General features: G+C 43.7%; 1 protein-coding gene across 1 annotated transcript; it reads right to left on the bottom strand.

Moving 5' to 3' along the window:
- Positions 1 to 19,325: 19,325 nt before the first annotated feature.
- Positions 19,326 to 22,967, bottom strand: LOC124722770 (fez family zinc finger protein 1-like). The gene is made up of 2 exons (XM_047247906.1): positions 22,868 to 22,967; positions 19,326 to 22,531 (listed from the first exon to the last, which is right to left on the bottom strand). Exons 1-2 carry the CDS (start codon positions 22,965 to 22,967, stop codon positions 21,819 to 21,821), a joined length of 813 nt encoding a protein of 270 aa, XP_047103862.1. The 3' UTR covers positions 19,326 to 21,818.
- Positions 22,968 to 24,040: the final 1,073 nt, after the last annotated feature.

Here is a 24,040-nt window from a genome sequence, read left to right on the forward strand (position 1 = left end):
CCACTGACAAGAGAATAACGCAAGAAGTTACTTCTACTCGGCAGAATTCTGTGGCTACGAAGTGTAATAGCCAGAGCTACAAATTTCGGAGAAACATAAATGACATTATCACGATGTGAACTATATTTTGCTTCGATAAGTAAGATTCGAAGAAACAGTATCCAGCAACCACGAAATTCGAAAAAGAGTGTAGCATTCGTTTCCTCCAGCTATGTGAAGAGCACCAATATGTATCCCTAAACCTCCTTTTGAACTGCGAGAATGAGATGGACATGGCATAAGTCGACTTTGGAACGGCTGCTAATCGAGTGGCAGCAGATAGCCTACGCATCTGACTCATAGCTGTCTCAGTACGAGACACGTACACCAAGTTTAACATGAAAAATCGATGTATTCGGAGATTATATGATCATAACATTCAGCGGAGAGCAGCCTTCACTGTCGTTAAGCATTGCTAAAGAAGAATACTTGAATAGAAAACTTTCCTCAAGTGCACTGCTATTACGTAGCTGGATGTAAATTTACTTGAGCTATCGGTGGGTATTATGCTAGATGAAAGATGTTGGGGGACATTCGCTTCAACCAGAGAGAGGATACTGAAAGATGCCGATTCAGGTGATACAGGGGTCACGGTGGTATCTTACCGCATAGCTGCCGCCTCAGTCTGTGCCCATACTGGGGGATGCTCGCGCTCGCTGTTTGAACCAAGAGGGACCAAAGCGACGGAACTTTCACATTCTGCCTAAGTACCTAAAGTTGCAAAAGTGACCCTCGCTGTGGTGTTATGCCTACATGAGGAAGAAAAAGAAACCATCTAAAACGTGATGTGTTGCTGCCATTTTGAGTAAGTTAACAACTTCACTCAAAATGACCTCAGCCAAAAATCCGTTTCCAGGGTTCGGTTCCTCAGAACTTCACATGTAGTCGTAAAAAAGTCTCTTTTCTCTTGGAATTTTTTTAACGAGTCTAAACCGCAATTGAAAATGAAAAGCCCTCGAAGCAAAGTTTCTACCAAACAGTGGGTACACCGGATGGCTGTTCATTTGTCAACGGGTTTTTAACCTATAATCACACCGCATGAAATTTGAATGTTACTATTATCTTTCTTTGTCTGATGGCTAGGGAAGGCGTTCGGATACTTGCACATTCCGACCTGTGGTATTACAGCCTCTGTTGGTAGATTCCAACACAACACTGCCGGCCGCTGGTGGCCGAGCGGTTCTAGGCGCTACAGTTTGGAACCGCGAGACCGCTACGGTCGCAGGTTCGAATCCTGCCTCGGGCATGGATGTGTGTGATGTCCTTAGGTTAGTTAAGTTTAAGTAGTTCTAAGTCCTAGGGGACTGATGACTTCAGAAGTTGAGTCCCATAGTGCTCAGAGCCATTTGAACCATTTGAGGATACACTGCCTGTAAAATTGCTTCACCCTCAAGGACTGTTTTCAGTGTCACCAGTGTATAATATGTACATAATTTGGCGTTGTAGTGTTAGTGATTCAGTTTTCACGGTCATCGGCGATAGAAAGCGCTTAGGAGGAATGTCTGGGCTCTCTCTGCTTTGACTCTGGATTCAGTATATGTGTTCAGCTTGCAAAATTCATTCAACGGTGCAGCCACGTCACGCCAACATTTACGTACACCTGCTGAATAGCTTCAGCCATATGAACACGCTCACTTGCGTGGAGCTGGATGGACGTATCTACGGAGTACCTCATCTGAGAGCACAATGTATGGGTGGTTTGTCGCACTTTTAACAGTGGTCTGTGAAACATTGTCACACCTGTAGACCAGGCTGTGGACGCGCAATATAGACGCATGTCAAGATCGACGTATTGTGCGAGCGTCCGAGGCTGCCCGAACGTCATACCGGGACGAAAACCGTGCACATGTTACACCTATTGTATCAACAGGGACGACAAAGAGCCGAGTGATTGCAGAAGGACTACTATCAAGTGTGCCTCTGTCCAGGTACCACTGCCATCACAACAACGTAAAGCATAGCTGCCCTGGTGTCATGAGAGAGATGATGAGCATGATGTTTGGTTTGTGGGACGCTCAACTGCGCCGTCATCAGCGCCCGTACAAAGTCCAAATTTTTTCACATCTCAGTATTTTACACAGTCCAATCTAGCCACTGTCACAAATGATGATGATGATGATGAAATAATGAGGACAACACAAACATCCAGCCCCCAGGCAGAGAAAATCCCCAACCCGGCATGAAAGAGATGACTGGAGAGTGAATGACGCATTGTTGACTTCAGTGATGAGAGCAGGTTCTGTCTGATTGCGAATGATGAATGTACACGTGTATGGTGTAGACTTGCTGAGCTGCCAACTCCAAAGTGCATTCGCCCACGACACATAGATTCCATTACAGGTTTGATGGTGTGAGGGGGACATCAGTTACAACTCGCGGTAACATTTTGAGTTTCTGCAGGGTAAAATAACCAATGCTGCAACCATTTCTTCGACAGGAAGCTGATGTGCTTCAGCAGGGTCATGCACGTTCACATACGGCTTGCTGAGAAGCAATGTGCTCTTCGTAGTGTACAGCAATTGCCCTGGTCAGCAAGATCATCAAATGCCTCGCTAATTGAACACATATCTGACATGAATAACCGGGAAATTACTCGTTCTCTAGGTCCTGAAAGATCCATCGCTGAATTACAACAAAAGGTTCAAAATGCTTGGGACAATCTATGGCAGGATGCCATTCGGCACTTTATTGCCGTTTGCATGTGAGAACTGTGTACTGACGCGACTTTTGGGCATCGTTTACTGCGACCCGTGTGTTTCATTTGCTCTGAATTTTTTATTAGATACTCCTGTAGTTATAAACTACCTGTCACCTCATTATCTATTAAATCTTTTTTCGGTGGTTTAGTTAAATATATAATGTCTCAGTACCGTAGTCTGTCGGTGAAAGGCATCATCAGGCAGCTTCCTCCTCCTGCAGTCTTCATTCCTGTTAGTAGTAGTGGTACACTTAGTCTCAAGTTACAGGACCTTCAAGAACAAAGAGGGATTGGATTGGATTGTTTGGGGGAAGAGACCAAACAGCGACGTCATCGGTCTCACCGGATTAGGGAAGGACGGGGAAGGAAGTTGGCCGTGCACTTTCAAAGGAACCATCCCGGCATTTGCCTGGAGCGATTCAGGGAAATCACAGAAAACCGAAATCACGATGACCGGACGCGGGATTGAACCGTCGTAACAAAGGGGGTACGACAAGAAATACATGGCTTCAGTGCATGCCAAGGCGTGACGAATTACAACTGAAATCTTCCGCTAGGTGTTCTACCTTCGAAGTGTTCTACCATGATAACCTTATGCCGAGGATCGTGAATGTAGTATAGCTGCAAAATTGTGCAGATTTTCTCTCAGTAGTCTGCTCACAAAACATGGTCAGTAGTTAAAATTTGTAAACAGTTGTAATTACGTGCGTTTCTATTTCCAAGGTAGGTCTCACCGAGTCTAGCCTAGTAAGGATAGATTATTTGATATGTTTCGAGCTTAGCCTTCTCAGAAAAACTGATGTTCCTTCTATTCGCTTCACTGCCAACTACAACACTACTCGAAGGTGAGGCTTCTCTAGTCTTATGTTTGTGAAGAATGATGTAAAACCTGTTTCCCGAGCAGAAATGGCAGACAAAAGAGTAAATCCACAAACAACCATTTTGCATTCTGTGAAAGACGTAGAAAACCTTTTTACTTGTTTATGGTGCGCCCGGAGGAATTACCTGAACACGGAGTCTAACAGTTAGTGAGATGAATCCAACAAAATCAAATTATCGACACGATCACACAGTCATATTACTTTCTCCATTAAGCAGTACTATAGCGATAGCAGCTCTCTTTTCCTTTGTAATAAAAGCGGTAGCAGTTCTGTCTTCCTTTTTAATAAAATACTACGATTGCTATGTGGTATTAACTTGTTTTACATATTGGCTTACATTCCGCTGGAGAGATTTGGTGCCGAGTTGCTCCCCGAATAGCTACAGCAGCAGCTTGTCCGTACCTTACGCCAATCACAATGCGCAGTGGCAGACACGTAACCTGTCAAATAAACTATCAGTTGAGAATAAAATGTCATTAGACTTTGTAGTTTCTCTCGATGAGATGTACTTACGCGAATGATCCCTTACACGTGATTTTTTTGCTCAATTCTGAAACCGAGGTCAAAGGGCACTTGCTTAGGGCGAAAGTATTGAGAACAGGAATTGTGAGTGGGTGTTTTATGCGTTTCGTACACAGGACTTACATGGTTGGGAAGCAACATGACGTGACGAATACATATGTATGACACTGCGCCAGGTTCGATTATCGATAGATAACCGTAAGTTGATGATGTGAATTTTGAAAGTCGTCCGTTGCATCACCTCACAACTGCGAAGCATTTCCAGGAAGGAGGAAGCATTCAGTGGCAGTACGTGCAAGGTCGCCAAAATCCTGCAACCAACTGGCATGATTGTAATCTCGTCGGAAGTACCCGGAGACATTAAACCAGTACGGAATCTGCCTCGGACAGAATCCTCGCACCAGTGTCTTGGACACACGTCACTCGTCCTGGAAGCCGTTACAGCTGTGTCAGTATTGTTTCAGGGGACCTACCTGGTGACGCAGCGTTGTGTTAAGAGTGCTTCCGCCATTTCATCAGGTTCCCACTGGTACTGTGACGGCTGCCTTCTATTGAGATTAAACGCTATAGCCGTAATTGTATCTTTCTCGTGGCGCAGATGGATCTGTGTTCTTTATTTTGGATGACACTATCAGATTGAAAATGGCTGCCCTGATGGTCTACCGTCTGCAACAAGAGGACATCGTGCATCTGGAATTCCTACCTGCTCCCGAAATTAAACTGAGTCCTGAACGAGCATGGACCGCCCTCCTGCCACCACTACGCTTTGGTGATCTCTAGACGGTGTTTATCTACAAATAGAAGGCATTACCAATAGCTATGTCGTACAGCCTGGTCCGCAATGTGGGGAATCATTGTGCATCGTGTATTGCCATGTGAGACCAGCACACCTCGTACTGTAGTATTGTGTGCCATCCATGGAGAGACACTCACAGGGCAATGTCGGTTCCCGATGTGCCTTGTTTCGTGCCACGCGCCTCAATGTATGCGAGGAACCTCGCAGGGTCCTCATTTCCGCCGTGCCTCATTTTGTTTCGTGAATCTAAACATTACTAACTTACAGATGTAAATGTTGTGATAGTGGGCTGTTAGGAGTTTAGGTACAGGTATTGTGATCATTGGTACCTTAATGTGTACATACTTCAGTGTGTAAGTTGTGTTTACTCTGCGTCTAACATTACCCCCCCCCCCCCCCAAACACATCACATAGTTCACCACCTGATAACAAAAATTGAGGCCTTGCTTGTGCCACGCATACTTGGTGGTAATATCCAACCTAGAAACACACTACTAGTAATGGCTACAATCATTTGCCTGCATTTGAGGAAAATACTGATATAAAGTTGTTCAGAACACTGTCCTCAGTCAGCAATAAAAATATCTGCACTCATACCGCTAACAACGCTTTTATTTTTTAATTCACATTTGTGAGTTATTAAATTATTACGTTTTTTTGTACATGGCTTTATAATCCCCTCTAAAGTACTAGAGAGACTAGGAAATGCGTCTTGGTGCTATGCTCGATGAAAGGAAAATTCTAATGCTCACCTCCCCATGGTTGAGGGGGCAACGTTTGTGACAAAAGGCTAATGAGCGCAGGGACCGAATGATTCCCGTAATAAAGAATCCCACCCTACCAAGTGCCAACGGCCACTTTGGTGAGCGGATGAGGCGCCAGAGATCTAGAGCACCATCTAGCCCTTGGAAGGAGAAATCGCTCCTAAAGACGGAAGAATTATTCACGCATCAACGGTGTAGTAAGTGGAAAGCAAGGAGAAGGCACTACGTTAAAGATCCGCAGGATATCACAAGAAACAACAGTTTAGTTTCACTTGAGAAATAAGTATAAAACGTACTTTTGTAAAAGATTCAGAAATAGTCCCCCATTCGAATCTCCGCGAGGCGAATGCAGACGCCTTGACTTCTAGTAAAATAAAACTTGTGAAGATACAAGAAAACGCATCGTGTCATGGAATGCTCGAACACTTCTGAGTTGTGTCGAGACAAAGGGCCTCAAGCTGGAAATGACAAGAATGAGAACGAAAATACTAGGAGTGAGCGAGATGAAATGGCCAGATGGTGGAGACTACAGACGAGCTACATAGAAGAGAGACCGCGAGAAAGAGGGGTGGGAGTAGTCCTTTGCGAGGAGCTCCGACGCAGAGTAGATGGTCACCAACGGATAGGCGGAAGAATACTACTTGTACAATTAGACACAAAACCGAACAAGACGGCGATTATCCAAGTGTACAAGCCGACATCAACCTATCATGAAGAAGTACTGGAAAGAGTGTACAGTCACAAAAACGTGCTGTAAACATGGTCAAAGGACTATATAACCTTTTCGTTTGGGAGGCAGGAATGCATCAGTGGGAGAAGGCACTATAGTGGACCTATGGGGCTTAGAGAAAGAAATGAACTGGGACATAGATTAGCAGAATTCTGAACAGAAAATCAACTAGTAACACGTAACAGGTGGTCTAAGGACCATCCACGGAGAAGGCGTGCATGGAAAGCCCCTTTTGGTAAGACGAGAATCAGAAAACATAAGAAAAGAACTTCTGAGAAATGGGATCTGACTAGATTAAGGATTGATGAGGTTAGGTCGACATACAAGGAATAAAAGAACATGGCTGTAGTTATGATCAACACCATAAAAGTTGAAGAGAGATGGGAGTCCTTGTAAACCAACATCCTACGAGCAGTAAACGAAGTAGCTGGGAGGCAGAAGGCAAAGCATAAAAAAGAATAGATTGCGGAAATCAGATTAACAAAAATAGATTCAATGCGTATCTACACCTACATCCATATGGATACTCTGCAAATCACATTCGAGTACCTGGCAGAGAGTTCATCGAACAACCTTCACAATAATTCTCTATTAATCCAGTTCCGTACAGCGTGCGGAAAAAAGGAACACCTATATCTTTCCGTGCGAGATCTGATTTTCTTTATTTTATTATGATGATCGTTTCTCCCTGTGTAGGTCGGCGTCAACAAAACATTTTCGCATTCGGAGGAGAAGGCTGGTGATTGAAATTTCGTGAGAAGATCCTGTCGCAACGAAAAACGCCTATGTTTTAATGATGTCCACCCCAAATCCTGTGTCAATTCAGTGACACACTCTCCCCTATTTCGCGATAATACAAAACGTGCTGCCTTTCTTTGAACTTTCTCCATGTACTCCGTCAATCTCGTCTGGTAAGTATCCCACACCACGCAGCAGTATTCTAAAAGAGGACGGACAAGCGTAGTATCAGCCGTCTCCTTAGTAGGTCTGTTACATTTTCTATGTGTCCTGCCAATGAAACGAAGTCTTTGTTTGCCTCCCCACAACATTTTCTTTGTGTTTCTTACAATTTAAGTTGTTCGTAATTGCAATTCCTAGGAATTTAATTGAATTTACGGCTTTTATATTTGAATGATTTATCGTGTAACCGAAATTAAACGGTTCCTTTTAAAACTCATGTGGATGACCTCACACTTTAAGTTATTTAGGGTCAATTTCCAATTTTTTGCACCAAACACATATCTTTTCTAAACGTTTTGCAATTTGTTTTGATCTTCTGATGAATTTACTAGTCGATAAACGACAGAATCATCTGCAAAAAACCTAAGACGACTGCTCAGATTGTCTCCTAAATCGTTTATATAGATAAGGAACAGCGATGGAACTATAATCCTACCTTGGGGAACGCCAGAAATCACTTTTGTTTTACTCGATGACTTTCCGTCAGTTACTACGAACTGTGACCTCTCTGACAAGAAATTACCAATCCAGTCACATAACTGAAACGATATTTCATAAGCGCTCAATTTCACTACAATCCGCTTGTGTGGTACAGTGTCAAAAGCCTTCTGGAAATCTAGAAATACTAAATCAATATGAAATCCCTTCTCAATAGCACTCAACACTTCTTGTGAGTAAAGGGCTAAAGGGCTAGTTGTGTTTCACAGGAACGAAGTTTTCTAAAATCCATGTTGACTCTGTGTCAATAAACCGTTTTCTTCCAGATAATTCATAATGTTCGAACATAAGACCAAAATCCTGCTGAATATCGACGTTAATGATACGGGTCTGTAATTACCCCTACTACCCTTCCTGAATATTGGTGTGACCCGTGCATCTTTACAGTCTTTGGGTACGAACCTTTCGTCGAGCGAACGGTTGTATATGATTGTTAAGTATGGAGTTAAGTATCACCATACTCTGAAAGGAACTAACAGGTATACAGTCCGGACCGGAAGACTTGCTTTTGTTAAGTGATTTATGTTGCTTCATTACTCCGAAATGTCTACTTCTACGTTACTCATATTGGTATCTGTCCTTGATTCAAATTCCATTGCTATCGCGCAGAGAAGGCATTGATTGTGTCTTCCTGCTAGCATGATTCACATACTTGCTCCTTGGATTTTCTGCCAGGTTTCGAGAGAAAGTTTCGTTGTGGAAACTATTATAAGCATCTCGCATTGAAGTCCGAGTTAAATTTCGAACTTGTATAAAATATTGCTAATCTTGGAGATTTTTCGTCCTTTTAAATTTGGCAGGTTTTTTTCGTTGTTTCTGCAACTGTATACTGACCCGTTTTGTGTACCATGGAGGATCAGCTCCGTCGTTTGTTAATTTATTTGGTATAAATCTCTCAATTGCTGCCGATACTATTTCTTTGAATTCAAGCCACATCTAGTCTACACTTACATCGTTAATTTGGAAGGAGTGAAGATTGTCTCTCAGGAAGGCGTCAAGTGAATTTTTATCTGCTTTTTTGAATAGGGATATTTTTCGTTTATTTTTGAAGGATTTGGGGGTTGCAGTATTCAATCTCGCTACGGCAAACTTTGATCACTAATCCCTGTATCGGTTTTGATGCTGGTTATTAGCACAGGATTATTTCTTGCTTAGAGGTCAAGTGTTTTTTCACAACCATTTACTATACGCGTGGGCTCATAAACTAACTGCTCGAAATAATTTTCAGAGAATGCATTTGGCACAATTTCGGATGATGTTCTATACGTACGTCCGGATTTAAACATGTATTTTCGCCAACATATCGAGCGTAAATTAAGGTTACCAACAACTATAATGGATCGGGTACGTGTTTGAGATTAAACTCAATGTTTCTTTGAACTTTTCAGCAATTGTATCATCTGAATTGGGAGGTCGGTAAGAGGATCCAATTGTTATTTTATTCCGGTTGCCAAGAATGACCTCTGCCCATAGTAACTCACAGAAACTATCTACTTCAATTTCGTGACAAGGTAAACTACTTTCAAAACTGTGTTTAACCTATCCTTTCGGGAAACCGTTAGTTTCATCGCAAAAATTTCGGCCTAGCTTATCTCTGGCTTTAGCCAGCTTTCAGTGCCTATAACGATTTGAGCATCAGTGCTTTCTATTAGCGCTTGCAGCCCTGGTACTTTGCCGACACAGCTACGACAATTTACAACTGTTATACCGATGTATCTACGTTATTCCTGTGTTCGGTCTGTACCCTTTAAGGCTGAAGCCCTTTTTGTGTTTTCCCGAGACCTCTAACTTAAAAAACCGCCCAGTCCACGCCACACAAATTCTGCGTAAACTGAAACAAGACAATACTGACGAAGAACAAAGCCTGTACAAAGCCCTGAGGAATAACTCAACCGAGAGTCAAAAAAGGCTAAACAAAAATTCTTGGAGGACCAATGCAAAGAGGTGAATGAGATGATGAAATAAGGAAGGGTGGACTACGCCTATAAATAAATTAAACAGGTTTTTGAAAACAGAGAAATAAAACGCGTTGGAGCCAAAAATGAAAATAGAATAGTATTATGTGAGCAGAAAGACATTGTAGAAAGGTGGAAACAATTTCTTGAGAAACTTGAAATAATAATGATCTGGAACTAGAGAATGCCGAGGAAATCGATCCGAATATGAGGCTGACTATATCTTCCCTGATGAGTTCGATCTTGCAGTCAAGCAACTAAAGCCAGTGAAAGCCACTGGAGTTGATGATACACCAGCAAAACTCATCAAGGCTACTGGAGAGGATTTCTTCCATCTCATAAAAGTTATCCATGACACCGTGGAGCTTCCAACAGACTTTAAAAATGTATCACAGTGCCAATACCAAAGAAAGCACTTGCAAACAGATGTGAACAATACAGGACCCTCAGTTTGATAACAAACTCCTCGAAGACGTTGAACTATATCACCCTAAGGCGGATAGAAAGCAGGATAGATGCTATGACCTATTTTCCTTTAGAAGTGTAGCCACACGAGAAGCAATACTCGGATTACTAGACTGAAGAGCCAAAGAAACTGATACACCGGCCTAATATCGTGTAGGGCCCCCGCGAGCACGCAGGAGTGACGCAACACGACGCGGCATGGACAAAACTAATGTCTAAAGTAGTGCTGGAGGGAAGTGACATCATGAATCCCGCAGGGCTGTCCATAAATCCGTAAGAGTACGAGTGGGTGAAGATCTCTACTGAAAAGCACATTCCAAGGCATTCCAGATATGCTCAATAATGTTCGTGTCTGGAGAGTTTGGTGAGCACTGAAACTGTCTAAATTCAGAAGAGGATTACTGGACCCACTCTGTAGCAATTATGGACGTGTGGGGTGTTGCATTGTCCTGCTGGAATTACCCGAATCCGTCGGAATACACAATGGACATGGATGGATGCAGGTGATCAGACAGGATGCTTACGTACGTGTCACCTGTCAGAGCCGCATCTAGAGGTATCAGGGGTTCCGTATCACCCCAACTGCATACGCCCCACACCACTACAGAGACTCCTCCAACTTGAACAACCCCTGCTGGCATGCAGGGTCTATGGATTCATGAAATTGTCTGCATATCAGTACACCTCCATAGGCTCGATACAATTTGAAACGAGACTCGTCCGACCAGGCAACATGTATCCAGCCATCAACAGTCCCATGTCACTGTTGTCGGGCCCAGGCGAGTCGTAAAGCTTTGTGCCGTGCAGCTACCAAGAGTAAACGAGTGGGATTTCGGCTCCGAAAGGCCATATCGATGAGGTTTCGTTGAATGGTTCGCAAGCTGAACTTGTTGGTGGTCCAGCATTGAAATCTGCAGCAATTTGCGGAAGGGTTGCGCTACTGCCGCATTGAACGATTCTCTTCAGTCGGCGTTGGTCCCTTTCTTGCCGGCCGCAGCGATCTCGAAGATTTGATGTTTTACCTGATTCCTGATATTCACAGTACAGTCGTGGAATAGTCGTACGGGAAAATCCCCACTTCATCGCTGCCTCGGAGATGCCGAGTCCCATCGCTAGTGCACCGACTGTAACACCACGTTCAGACTCACTTAAATCTTGATAACCTGCCGTTGTAGCAACAGTAACCGATCTAACAACTGTGCCAGACACTTGTTGTCTTATATAGGCGTTGCCGACCGCAGCGTCATATTCTGCCTATTTAAATTTCCGTGTATTTGAATACGCATGCCTATACCAGTTTCTTTGGCGCTTAAGTGCATTAATTCTACAGAAAAGACTGAGAAGGGTCAAGATACACATATTGCCTTCATCTACTTTGCATTTGACAAGGTACAATGGCGACAGCCTTTTAAGATGCTGAGAGAGATCGACATAAACTATAACGTCATAAGAGTAAAGCAGAGAACGTATAGTGAAGAGGTTACTGTAAAGAGGTGTGGAGGTCATCACGTAGAAACCACTACTAAGGTAGGTGTACGTCAAGGCTGCTCCTCTCTGCTGTCTTGTTCAGTGGATACGTTCAGGGGGCAATAGAAGGAGCTCGGGATGAACTAGGAGCTACAGGAGGAATTAAAATTCATGATAAGAAAACGAACTTAATGAGATTTTCTGATGATATTAGAGTGTTAGTTGCCATTGCAGAATAATTAGAAGGGATGCTGGCCCAGATTGAAACCACCCTCAACTCTTCCTATAATATGAAAATTAATAAAAGTAAATCAAAAATCTTAGTAGTGAGCAGACAAAACACCGCTGCACTTCACGCTGAGTGACTGGAGACGGTCGAATCCTTTGTTGAATCTCGTAAAATTACATCAGACGGAAGGTCAGGGAAGGATATTGCATGCCTAATCTATCAGGCAAAGTTATTTTTAACAAGACAAGAAACTTTTTCCCATACAACAGTATAGACAAACATATCAGGAGAAACCTTATTAAGTTGTCTGTTTGGAGACTGCTGCTGTATGGAAGTGAAACATAGATGAGAAGCAGAAAAAATATAAAATAACAGCCTTCGAGATGTGGTGCTACCGCAGAATGCTCAAGATTTCCTGGGCAGACAAGACATCAAACGATAAGATGCCCCACAGGGTGGAGGAAGAGAACCTTGTCACATGAAGGAAATCGGAAACAGAAAGGACACTTGGCTTGGGCATCTGTTGAGATACGATGGTGCCGTTAAAAGTATCATTGAAGGGACAGTAGAAGTAAAAATACAAGAGGCAGGCCGAAGCTAGAAAACCATGGAGGATAGCAGCTGCAGCACGTATATCGCAAGGCCGAAGACAAAAATGTGTGGCTAACTGCTGCTAACCAACCTGATAACTGAAGACCTAGGAAGAAGAGGCTTTAGAATCATAGATTCTGGAATGCTGTGGAGAATATGTTTGATGTTTAGGATACTGCTACATCTGCAATGCTCCGCGTGACTAGGTAACAATGACGAGTTAGATAGAGATAAGAGAGTAATAATTGCATATGTAATACAACCCCCCCCCCCCCCCCCCCATGAACCATGGACCTTGCCGTTGGTGGGGAGGCTTGCGTGCCTCAGCGATACAGATGGCCGTACCGTAGGTGCAACCACAACGGAGGGGTATCTGTTGAGAGGCCAGACAAACATGTGGTTCCTGAAGAGGGGCAGCAGCCTTTTCAGTAGTTGCAGGGGCAACAGTCTGGATGATTGACTGATCTGGCCTTGTAACATTAACCAAAACGGCCTTGCTGTGCTGGTACTGCGAACGGCTGAAAGCAAGGGGAAACTACAGCCGTAATTTTTCCCGAGGACATGCATCTTTACTGTATGATTAAATGATGATGGCGTCCTCTTGGGTAAAATATTCCGGAGGTAAAATAGTCCCCCATTCGGATCTCCGGGCGGGGACTACTCAAGAGGACGTCGTTATCAGGAGAAAGAAAACTGGCATTCTACGGATCGGAGCGTGGAATGTCAGATCCCTTAATCGGGCAGGTAGGTTAGAAAATTTAAAAAGGGAAATGGATAGGTTAAAGTTAGATATAGTGGGAATTAGTGAAGTTCGGTGGCAGGAGGAACAAGACTTTTGGTCAGGTGATTACAGGGTTATAAATACAAAATCAAATAGAGGTAATGCAGGAGTAGATTTAATAATGAATAAAAAAATAGGAGTGCGGGTTAGCTACTACAAACAGCATAGTGAACGCATTATTGTGGCCAAGATAGACACAAAGCCCATGCCTACTACAGTAGTACAAGTTTATATGCCAACTAGCTCTGCAGATGATGAAGAAATTGATGAAATGTATGACGAGATAAAAGAAATTATTCAGGTAGTGAAGGGAGACGAAAATTTAATAGTCATGGGTGACTGGAATTCGTCAGTAGGAAAAGGGAGAGAAGGAAACATAGTAGGTGAATATGGATTGGGGGGGGAGGGGGGGAAGAAATGAAAGAGGAAGCCGCCTTGTAGAATTTTGCACAGAGTATAACTTAATCATAGGTAACACTTGGTTCAAGAATCATAAAAGAAGGTTGTATACCTGGAAGAATCCTGGAGATACTAAAAGATATCAGATAGATTATATAATGGTAAGACAGAGATTTAGGAACCAGGTTTTAAATTCTAAGACATTTCCAGGGGCAGATATGGATTCTGACCACAATCTCTTGGTTATGAACTGCAGATTGAAACTGAAGAAACTGCAAAAAGGTGGGAATTTAAGGAGATGGGACCTGGATAAACTGAAAGAACGAGAGGTTGTAGAGAGTTTCAGGGAGAGCATAAGGGAACAATTGACAGGAATGGGGGAAAGAAATACAGTAGAAGAAGAATCGGTAGCTCTGAGGGATGAAGTAGTGAAAGCAGCAGACAATCAAGTAGGTAAAAAGACGAGGGCTAATAGAAATCCTTGGGTAACAGAAGAAATATTGAATTTAATTGATGAAAGGAGAAAATATAAAAATGCAGTAAATGAAGCAGGCAAAAAGGAATACAAACGTCTCAAAAATGAGATCGGCAGAAAGTGCGAAATGGCTAAGCAGGGATGGCTAGAGGACAAATGTAAGGATGTAGAGGCTTGTCTCACTAGGGGTAAGATAGATACTGCCTACAGGAAAATTAAAGAGACCTTTGGATAGAAGAGAACCACTTGTATGAATATCAAGAGCTCAGATGGTAACCCAGTTCTAAGCAAAGAAGGGAAGGCAAAAGGTGGAAGGAGTATATAGAGGTTTGTGCAAGGGCGAAGTACTTGAGGACAATATTATGGAAATGGAAGAGGATGTAGATGAAGATGAAATGGGAGATACGATACTGTGTGAAGAGTTTGACAGAGCACTGAAAGACCTGAGTCGAAACAAGGTCCCGGGAGTAGACAACATTCCATTAGAACTACTGACGGCCTTGGGAGAGCCAGTCCTGACAAAACTCTACCATCTGGTGAGCAAGATGTATGAGACAGGTGAAATACCCACCGACTTCAAGAAGAATATAATAATTCCAATCCCAAAGAAAGCAGGTGTTGACAGATGTGAAAATTACCGAACTATCAGTTTAATAAGTCACAGCTGCAAAATACTAACGCGAATTATTTACAGACGAATGGAAAAACTGGTAGAAGAGGACCTCGGGGAAGATCAGTTTGGATTCCGTAGAAATGTTGGAACACGTGAGGCAATACTAACCTTACGACTTATCTTAGAAGAAAGATTAAGAAAAGGCAAACCTACGTTTCTAGCATTTGTTGACTTAGAGAAAGCTTTTGACAATGTTGACTGGAATACTCCCTTTCACATTCTAAAGGTGGCAGGGGTAAAATACAGGGAGCGAAAGGCTATTTACAATTTGTACAGAAACCAGATGGCAGTTATAAGAGTCGAGGGGCATGAAAGGGAAGCAGTGGTTGGGAAAGGAGTGAGACAGGGTTGTAGCCTCTCCCCGATGTTATTCAATCTGTATATTGAGCAAGCAGTAAAGGAAACAAAAGAAAAATTCGGAGTAGGTATTAAAATTCATGGAGAAGAAGTAAAAACTTTGAGGTTCGCCGATGACATTGTAATTCTGTCAGAGACAGCAAAGGACTTGGAAGAGCAGTTGAACGGAATGGACAGTGTCTTGGAAGGAGAATATAAGATGAACATCAACAAAAGCAAAACGAGGATAATGGAATGTAGTCAAATGAAATCGGGTGATGCTGTGGGAATTAGATTAGGAAATGAGACACTTAAAGTAGTAAAGGAGTTTTGCTATTTAGGGAGTAAAATAACTGATGATGGTCGAAGTAGAGAGGATATAAAATGTAGACTGGCAATGGCAAGGAAATCGTTTCTGAAGAAGAGAAATTTGTTAACATCAAGCATAGATTTAAGTGTCAGGAAGTCGTTTCTGAAAGTATTTGTATGGAGTGCAGCCATGTATGGAAGTGAAACATGGACGATAACTAGTATGGACAAGAAGTGAATAGAAGCTTTCGAAATGTGGTGCTACAGAAGAATGCTGAAGATAAGGTGGGTAGATCACGTAACTAATGAGGAGGTATTGAATAGGATTGGGGAGAAGAGAAGTTTGTGGCACAACTTGACTAGAAGAAGGGATCGGTTGGTAGGACATGTTTTGAGGCATCAAGGGATCACAAATTTAGCATTGGAGGGCAGCGTGGAGGGTAAAAATCGTAGAGGAAGACCAAGAGATGAATACACTAAACAGATTCAGAAGGATGTAGGTTGCAGTAGGTACTGGGAGATGAAGAAGCTTGCACAGGATAGAGTAGCATGGAGAGCTGCATCAAACCAGTCTCAGGACTGAAGACCACAACGACAACAACATGTAATACAACAATAAAACCTATTTCTTACACCATATTCTGATGTTTCGTTAGGGAATGGTGCTAGTCTATTTTGTGTAACCTTTGATATTTCTACTTTTTGCCGGTCACCGGACAAAAGATGAGTCCTCGCTGGAGGCATGACGCTAATGTCGTGTAACAACGTCTCTAGCCTCGATAATGGGCTCCATTCGGTAAGGAAGAGAGCCCACAGTTTTCTTCAGGTATGCCATATCCAGTTTAGATCCTGCAGATTACCAAACTGCGGGGATACTGAGTTCTAAGTTTCGACCGCTGTTGGTAAATCAATAAACAGGTCAGCGTCATGCACAATGAGGACATGAGCACGTCCAAACACTACAGGTCCTTTCTGTCATTGTCTCACATCTCCACGTTAACCCATCTCGGCGCTGATTCCATACAACGGACTGACACGAACACACCAGTTCACTGCTATGATTTAGTCTGCGGTGGAGGGTCACATGGTTACTTGAGACAGCGCTCCCAAGCGAACACTGTTGCCTTTAAAGGGTTTACTAATGCCTGGGCCGGTGAGCTGCGGCCGCTCGCTATATTATCGGACATGAATGGTAATGCTTTTAGTGTAGCATTAGCTATATACACCTGGCATCCTGGGTCGATGAATGTTGGAGATCCGAGCGGATCCGAAGAAGGTTCGTCCCGTTGTAATTGTTCATTCTGACTCTTGAAGTTCGTGTTGTCTTGTCACAAGCAGCGTAGCCTGGCTTTACTGCACGTAAACTAATATCTGAAATAAGTCTGCACTTGTGCCAATGATGGAGTGATACATACCGTATTTTACGACTGTAAAAAGCTGCGAACTGTAAGACGAACCATAATTTTTAAGCAGTTTTTTCAAAAAGTAACATTTTTACTATTATACTGCAAAGCCAGACTAAAGAAAACCAAACTGACTTTTAAAATCTCTAAAAATCATCATCTGAACTTTCTCCTTCATCTTCTTTCTCTTCGTCGACATCGTTGTCTTCTTCATATATCAGATGGACTTCACTGCCATTGAGGTCGTTACTTATGCCGCACTTCTTGAAAGATTTAACAATAACGTCTTATTTCGCTCTAGACCGCGACTGTTTTATCCACTAACACACTTCTTTGCAGTAGGTCGTTTTAAAGCTCTCTTCGGCGTGAATTTATGCTGGGTTTCATCCATCAGCCATTTGTTCTATTCGTCTTTCATATACGCTTTAAATGGTTTATTTATCGAGACATCAAGAGGTTGCAATTGTGAAGTAAGTCCTCCCGGAATAACAGCAAGCTCTCTATTTCGCTGTCACAGTTTCTCTTTCACAACATTTTTCACATGACTACGAAACTGGTGCAGCACAAGAAGAGAACTCTTCTTCAAAGAAGCTCCTTGCCTTCTCTCCCACATTCTGTTAATCCGCAAATTTATACCGGCCTCGTCCATCCAACCTTTGTCATATACGTGAATATCAACACCTAGCGATACTTCAGACGGATTTGGCGTTGTTTTTCCCTTGAAAATGGTTAATGGATTACGTTTAGTATCGTCAGCACAACATGAAGGGACAACAGAGTAGTGCATTTTTTCATGTCCAGTTGTTTTTATAGTTACGGTTTTAGCACTTTCATGGCAACAGTTTTGTTACTCGGCACATCAAATGTCAGAGGAGTTTCTTCCAGATTCGCTATTCAGCTTAGTTCCACAATCGTTTTCTTTCGTTGTTGAATAATAAAGCGATTGAAAGTTGACATTTTCTCTTCATTCTCTTGTGGTATTTTATGAGATATTTTGGTTTTTGTTCGTATGCTAATTCCATGACGCTTCATAAACCTGTAGCACCAATGAACTCTTAAAGTCTGTTCGAATCCTGCCGTGGGCATGGATGTGTGTGATGTCCTTAGATTAGTTAGGTTTAAGTAGTTCTAAGTTCTAGGGGACTGATGACCTCAGATGTTAAGTCCCATAGTGCTCAGAGCCATTTGAACCATTTTTGATCCATCATAGGGTAGACAGTGTTCTGCGTTTGTGATGGCGGGGCAGGGGGAAGGCAGTGTTAGCAAGATTGTGAAACACTCATGTTCGTCACATCAGTGCACTGCTTCCGTCACTTGATTCCAATGTTGCCAGATAAAGATAGACTGGCGGGAATGTTAAATCAAACACTGGAAATTTTCATATGAATTTTGGAGGCAATTTTTCGAAGAAAAAAGTGCGTCTTATAGTTCGTAAAATACGGTACATTTGGTGATGTAACAGACATGTATGTCGGAAAAAGTGCGTTACAGAATAGCTCGATAGCAAGGACCGTGAACTACGTCAGTAAAATGTTACGTCGCAGTACTTGGGTGTTTTTAAAGTAAATCGCTGCTGAGCTGTAAGATCAAGTGGAGATGGAAGGGTAACTAGGATAGCTGTTAGGTGTATGGAGCAACAGCTGCGACAGTTGAGGTCGACTACCTGGCCATACCATTCTTCCTTTCAGCCATTCAGACAAAGTGTTGTAAAGTTAATCTGTCTCTTAACACAGTAATATGCAGGCACATATCCATATGTTTCCAGCGTGGCGACTTACCAATGTGGAGTGCTTGTGGTGTACAGATTTCTGCATGCCTGATTTTAACTTACTATTTTCTATATAGTAGTAGAATTATGGGGATCAGTTTATAGACTGACGTACACTATGTTTTAGCTGACAGTGAGAGTAATGTGTAAACATACTTGCGTCTATAGTTTTGTGCATCATCTGACCTCTTTCCGACATTATTGTCCTTATGGTTAGTTCATTCAGTTGTTTATCAGCGATTGACCATCTAACATTTGTTACTTGTTACTTTAAACATTTTTAATTAGTGTGTGTTTTACTAGCATATTTTTAAAATTGAATTTCTATTACTCATTATAAATATCAAGTGTTGAGCTTGAAAGTGAGCTGAATGTTGTTTGTGGTTTGGAGTGACCAATGAGATCCTAAAATTTGATCTTATTGGTGATGCAGTTGACAGTGTCACAGCAACATTTGTTTCACATTATTCAGGAAAAAATGGAGCAACTGAAAAATGCAGAGTTCATTCTAAATGTAATTTTAATCAAACAATGTACAGTAATTAATTCATTACACAAAACATTCAAAATGTACACACAAGCCCAGAACACACTGCACGGCGTTTGTGCTGTGAAATAACTGAAGCAACTCTGTGACAACTATCCCGCACAGGAAAAGTAAACTCAAAAATAAATTACAAGTTTCACTCACATACTTTAATTCCTGAGCTCTTTAAGTCTACAGTTTACCACTATTGTTCGTTCTAACCCTCTCGCAAGTGTCCAGTGTAATTAGGTTTACGGATATGAAAACAGGTCCAGTTATGACTGCCATATTGCAGAGAAAACTTAGTTCGATATACTGTTATTTGAAAGGCAAAGGAACCGCTGCTGAGGCTCTTCGCACCTACAATGGTTCTGCGTTTCTTGTGGAACGTCTAACGGATACTGCATGCATTTGCAAGATAAACAGAGCTTTGCAGTCTCTGTCCCGAAACAGTCTCATGGAATCTTCTGGAATTATGCTGCTGTTTGTCTCGCTTGAATAGAGCTAATGAAATTATTATAAATAACCCGACTCCAGACAATCATAGTCAGCTAATCACTTATTCCCATTAGCTTTGAATAAACTAAGTATACTCAGTGGAAACTGAAGACGAACAGTTGTCTTATAAATGGTAAGTTGAGTCGAATGATGTAAAAAACTACTGAATAAACAGCACACCTTCCGAATATTTACTTCATCGATGGTAGCTTGTAATATACACAGTAGTTTAGGTATCAACATCATTAAATATGAGTAAAATTTTGATTATATGTAATACATTGTCCGGTAATAAAACATTCAGAGGAATAGTCAAGTAATCTGAAACAAACATGTGCGGCATGCAGTAATCTGCATTTCTTTGGTATAGCTTTCCTTACAGTCTTCAATATTCATTAGTACACTTTGGAGGTCCCTTAGGAAGCAATCTCATTTTAGACAGTCGTTATCGTATCTCTCGACCCGTTTCAAATGTTCTTCCAAACTTGGTCGCAGAGAACGCTTAACACATATTCCTTGCCTCTTAAAATATAAGTTCCTTTCTTAACCTGGTATTGCACAAAAACCATCTTAGCGATACATGACGAGTATCGTTTAAAACCGAGACACGTCTTTACACACATAAGGATTACACAGTAAGCAGGCTGTTAGCTACAATTACCACTCGCACTGCACAATTCCCGCATGCTAATTTACTCGTGGTAACATTTAAAGATCTTTAGCACACCTGCAGGAAATCTGACTAGGGAGAGTCACCTAACGACATCCGAATTTTGTTGAACATACTACGTAGGAAAAAGGTTGTCTGACTATAATAGAAAGTATCGACAAATATTACTGCAGTCTACTCGGTATATTTCGTGTAAATATACGTTAGTTAGTTCTGTTAATATCCGTCCAGTATTTCTGGATAATTAAGAGGGGAGAAATTGTATGTCCTGAAAAGGGCAAAAAATATGATGTATCGTGTCAACAATATAGAAAGGATGAACCTTTCTGCAGTAACACAGGGTGCCAGCAGACGAAATTCATATCTCTTCATAGTATAGAAGAAGACACAGGCACTGACTCGATGTAAGACAGGTGTTTTCCTCGAAGGCGAGAAACTCCTTTAGATTGAGATTTGGAGAAATGGCCGTTGTAATTCGTTCGGAAGCCAATAGGGTAAGGTACATATCTTAGAGTTTGTACAGAACGACTCGATTTTAGCACTAATGCAGATTTCGAAGAAGTTTTTATATCAGTTCCTGTGACGTTGATCTTTCTGGAAGTTTGTAAGAAGCAATCATTAGCCAACATACACATACGTTCGAACAAATAAAATAACTGTAAGGTACGTCTGTCCCACACCACTGGACGTCTAAACAAATAACAGAGACCATTTCTCGATAGCCAGTTTTAAGGCATTTCACTATTTATGAGATACCTAGTGCCCTCTATCAAATTACCTATCTGTTAATTCTCTACGACACAGCTAAGAACTCGAAAGGTATATAACAATTTAACGCGTCCAGAAAAATACGAAACTACGAAACTGAATGGTCTGCTAGTACGTAACTCTCTTTGTCCACGAAAAAGGACAATTGCACGTCACAACGAGGCTCGAACTTATCATAATTCTTAAATGACGCAGGCATTGCGGGCAAAAAATGATCCACCGATAAACGAATAACTCGAGTTAATTTTACGAGACGGAATTCTGTCAGTGCAGAGTGTAATAGCCAGTTCTCCAAATTTCAGAGAGATGTAAATGAGATTATTACCGTGCGAATAATACTTTGCTTTTATAAGTACGACTCTATTTAACAGTCTCCCGAACGCACGAAATTCGCGTAAATTTCGGATAAGTACAAATTCGACATAGTTTCTTCCGTGTATGTGAAGGTCAGGCATTATGTCAGCTGCGAGAAAGAGAAAGACGTCTCTCGAGTCCACTTGGGAATGCCTGCAGACATCCTCACAACTGAGACACACGTTCGGCCGCGAGTGCCGTGACTAGCAACGGTCCGCGTCTCAGGGCTGCAGCGGCGCGGGGCCCAGCAGCGAGAGGGCGGGTCACAAAACCTTGGACAGGTAGGCGGCAGGCGGCAGGAAGGGCGCCAGGAAGGCGTGCTGGTGGTGGTGGTGGTGGTGGTGGTGGTGCGCCGTCACCGGGAAGGCCACGGCCGCCGCTGGCGCGCTCTCGTGCAGCTTGCGCATGTGCTTCTTCAGGTCGAAGTTGCGGCAGAAGCCCTTCCCGCAGATCTTGCACGTGAAAGGCTTCTTGTCGTTGTGCGTGTGCATGTGGAACGTGAGGTTGTAGATCTGGTGGAAGGCCTTGTTGCAGATGTTGCACTTGTACGCCTTCTCGCCGCTGTGCGTCAGCTTGTGGTTCTTGTAGTTGCCCTTCTGGTGGAAGCCCTTTCCGCAGAACTCGCACACGAACGGCTTGTAGCCGGCGTGGATGCGCGTGTGCGTGTTGAGCGTGGAGCTGCGGTTGAACGCCTTGCCGCACGTGTGGCACTTGTGCGGCTTCTCGGCCGTGTGGATGATCTTGTGCCTGCACAGGGTGCTCGCCTGCCGGAAGCCCTTGCCGCACGTCTTGCAGACGAAGGGCCGCGCGCCCGTGTGCACGGGCATGTGCCTCGTCAGGTTGTAGTGCGCGTTGAACACCTTGCCGCACTCGGGGCACGTGAAGCTCTTCTGCTTGGCGGGGTTGGCCTGCGACTGCTGCTGCTGCTGCTGCTGCTGCTGCTGGGGGCGGCGCCCGGGCCCCGAGCCGGCCCGGCCTCCGCCGAAGGAGGCGGTCGCGGAGGCGGCGGTCGCGGAGGCGGAGGAGGCGGCGGCGGTGGCGGTGGCGTCGAGGGCGGCGGCGTCGCGTTCCGGGGGCGGCGGGCTGGGCGTCGAGGCGACAGCCAGCAGCGGCGGCGCCCCCGACGGCACAGCGGCCGCCCCCGCGCCGGGGAAGGCGGCGGCTGCGGCGGCGGCGGCTGCGGCGGCTGCGGCGGCGGCGGCGGCGGCCGGGTAGTACAGCAGTGGCGCCAGCGCCGGCGGCGGCGGCGGCGGGGGCGGCGGGGGAGGCGCCTGCGGCGGTGGCGGCAGCGCGGGCCGCGGCACGTACTTGCGGAAGGCCGAGTCCCCGCCACTGGCGCTGCGCCGCGGGTCCGGCTCCATGATCTTGGCGATGCTGAACGCCAGCGGGCGCGCCGGCTCCTCGCTCCGCATCGCCATGCACTGTAACAACGACGCCTCGTTACTCCATGCCGCACCTCTTTCTCCTTTTCACTTAGCAGCTACTGTACGCGTGCACCGTTAACTATCAAAATAAAACTTCGTCTTTTCATTACAACTGGGACATACGTGTCCCACGATAGGTTACGAGGGGTTTATTTTATTTTATGTAAATTAAAGGTGAAATAGAGAGAAAGGAAAGGGTAGAGACTGACGATATTGGCTGCGAAGCGAGTTACACAGAATTAGCCGCGGCGAGTTAAAACGTGTGTCGGGTCGGGACTCGAACCCGGAATCACTACGCACTCGCGTTAAGCACTGAGCCGCCGTGGAGCGTACCGAAATAGTCTGCGCATTTGCGACCTTTTTCTTGGCACTAGTAAATTAACCGTCACCAGTTGTTGTAAAAAAACAACCAGTAAATAATGTAAACAACTACAGATGTAATAATACGTGATAAGCCGTCTGAAGATAAGAATTTTGTTTTTGGGGGGAGGCATGGGGACAGGAAAGGACGGACACAGTATACTTCAAGCTGGGTGGAGATAAGGTGCACGGGGGTCGAATCCCGACACCTAGCCACGATGCTTCTCCCCTTCCTGTTACTGTGCCGATCCTATCGTAGTACTGGCCTACTTTTTTCACTTTTTATGCTTACTTATTTTTTATTTTTATGTGCTTTTTGTTTCTTTGTTTTCTTTGTATTCATATATTTCGTTCTAACCTCCGATCGGGCGTGAAGCTAAAACCACAGTGACAATCCTGTGAAGTTTTGTGCAGATGTGTTGCGCAGTGTCTCTAGTACGTCCGCCTATCGCGTCAAGTCGCACTTTTCGGTTCTGAGCGCACAGTCAGCACGTAAAGGTGACAAAAAGATAGTGTTCGGAGCCATGTGTAAAGTCTTGCGGAGGAGCTGCGTTCGGTTTCGTGGAGCCCACGTAACGTAATTGTCATGCGATTCCCTGTTCGCAACAGTTATCGACGGCATACTGCAGGCACAACGAAGACGCTCCTGCGGCATTTTCGTTGGGAAGTGTTTCATCACCCACCATATAGTCCGGACTTGT

The sequence above is a fragment of the Schistocerca piceifrons genome, chromosome X (assembly GCF_021461385.2).
Source record: "Schistocerca piceifrons isolate TAMUIC-IGC-003096 chromosome X, iqSchPice1.1, whole genome shotgun sequence".
In the NCBI taxonomy this organism is placed as follows: domain Eukaryota; kingdom Metazoa; phylum Arthropoda; class Insecta; order Orthoptera; family Acrididae; genus Schistocerca; species Schistocerca piceifrons.